At 45.7% G+C, this 1,588-nt stretch overlaps 1 protein-coding gene across 1 annotated transcript; it reads left to right on the forward strand.

Moving 5' to 3' along the window:
- Positions 1–417: 417 nt before the first annotated feature.
- On the forward strand, positions 418–1,161 carry LOC128241374 (uncharacterized). Its single transcript, XM_052958297.1, has 2 exons — positions 418–733; positions 839–1,161. The coding sequence occupies exons 1-2, from the start codon at positions 418–420 to the stop codon at positions 1,159–1,161; spliced, it is 639 nt and encodes a 212-aa protein (XP_052814257.1).
- The last annotated feature ends 427 nt before the right edge of the window (positions 1,162–1,588 follow it).

Raw genomic sequence — 1,588 nt, forward strand, 5'->3', positions numbered from 1 at the left:
TGCACGCAGCGTGTGACTAAAATCAAACGAACGTCATTTTGGCATCCATTGGGGGCCATTTAAGCGTTTCCCGAACGTCCATGCATATGGATATACAAACCGATGCTTTGTAAGCAAGGTTCATTTGATTTTGGGCTTCCGTGGAGAGCACCTACTATGAAAGACCCAGAAAGACCAAGAAGGCTAGATATAGCTTGCTATAGCTCAGCATGAAGTAGATGTACTGGACTTGAACACATCGAGGGACCTCGCCCGCAGAGAAGAAGACCCCGATGAAGACGACAGTGCTGAGAGATCCTTGAACGTGTCAGAGGCAGATTGACGAAGCAGCACACCTTTTACTGAGAGCCCCTCGAACCTGGCCTGAAACTGACGGGGACACTGCAACGTTTGGCGTCTGGATATAAGTATGCTGACATGAAGTTTGGGTGGCGCGTTTCATCCAATACAATAACCGATTTTGTCCGTGAAGTGTGCCGGGCGATCGTTGACGAGTATCTGGATGAGGTGATGACCTCTCCAAGCACTCCTAAAACTTGGCGTGAGATTGCCAACCAGTTCATGACAAGGTGGAACTTTCCTCATTGTAGTGGTGCTCTTGACGGCAAACATGTTGCCTGCAGACGCCCTAACTCATCCGGATCAACCTACTACAACTATAAGGGATACTATTCTGTGGTGAGTATGGCCCTAGTGGACTCAGATTACAATTTCATATGGACAGATGTTTGTGGTAAGTGTTCTTTCACATACTGTCTTAAGTGGAGATTGAATTAGATTATTCTTGATGTTTCTATGTGTACTGTATGTTTACGTTGATGTAATTTGTGTTTTTCAGAGAAAGGAGCAGCACCCGACGCACAAATCTATAACGGGTCTGCGTTGAAAGATTGCGTCGATGATGGCTCCATTGGCTTCCCACCAGCTGAACCCCTGCCCGACGACAACGATGATGTGCCGTACTATCTAATCGGTGACGACGCGTTTGCCTTGAAGTCTAACATGATTAAACCGTATTCGCACCGTGGTATGATCGACGACGAGAGGATCTTCAACTACATGCTGTCAAGGGCACGTCGTGTGGTCGGGAATGCCTTTGGCATCCTTGCCAATAGGTTCCAGGTTCTCCTCAACACTATGAACCATGCCCCTCAACCGTAAGGCTAATCGTTACCACGTGCCTGTGTTTGCACAATCTCATGCGTATGGGGTATCCACGTCAGCAGAACATTCGCATGGACCGTGAGGGCGATAATAATCAAGTAATTTCTGGACAATGGTGAACACAGCGCAATCTGGAGGACACCTTCAATGTCAGAGGGCCTAACGTGGACAACAGAGAGGGGAAGCGCCAGAGGAACCTCCTAAAACACTGGTGCAACTCGGAGGCTGGTGCTTTTCCATGGCAATTGGATATGATATGAAAACTCTTGTGACATGAACAATGTGTGTTGATGTGTTTATGTTTTCTAATGATAAGCATTAAAAGAAACACAAATTCGGTGCCAATTTTAAATCATTTATTTAAAAAACATAAAACCTCAAAAATAACACCCGATATTTGGTAAATCACAGAAATAATAATAGC

Source organism: Mya arenaria, chromosome 7 (genome assembly GCF_026914265.1).
Source record: "Mya arenaria isolate MELC-2E11 chromosome 7, ASM2691426v1".
In the NCBI taxonomy this organism is placed as follows: Eukaryota; Metazoa; Mollusca; class Bivalvia; order Myida; family Myidae; genus Mya; species Mya arenaria.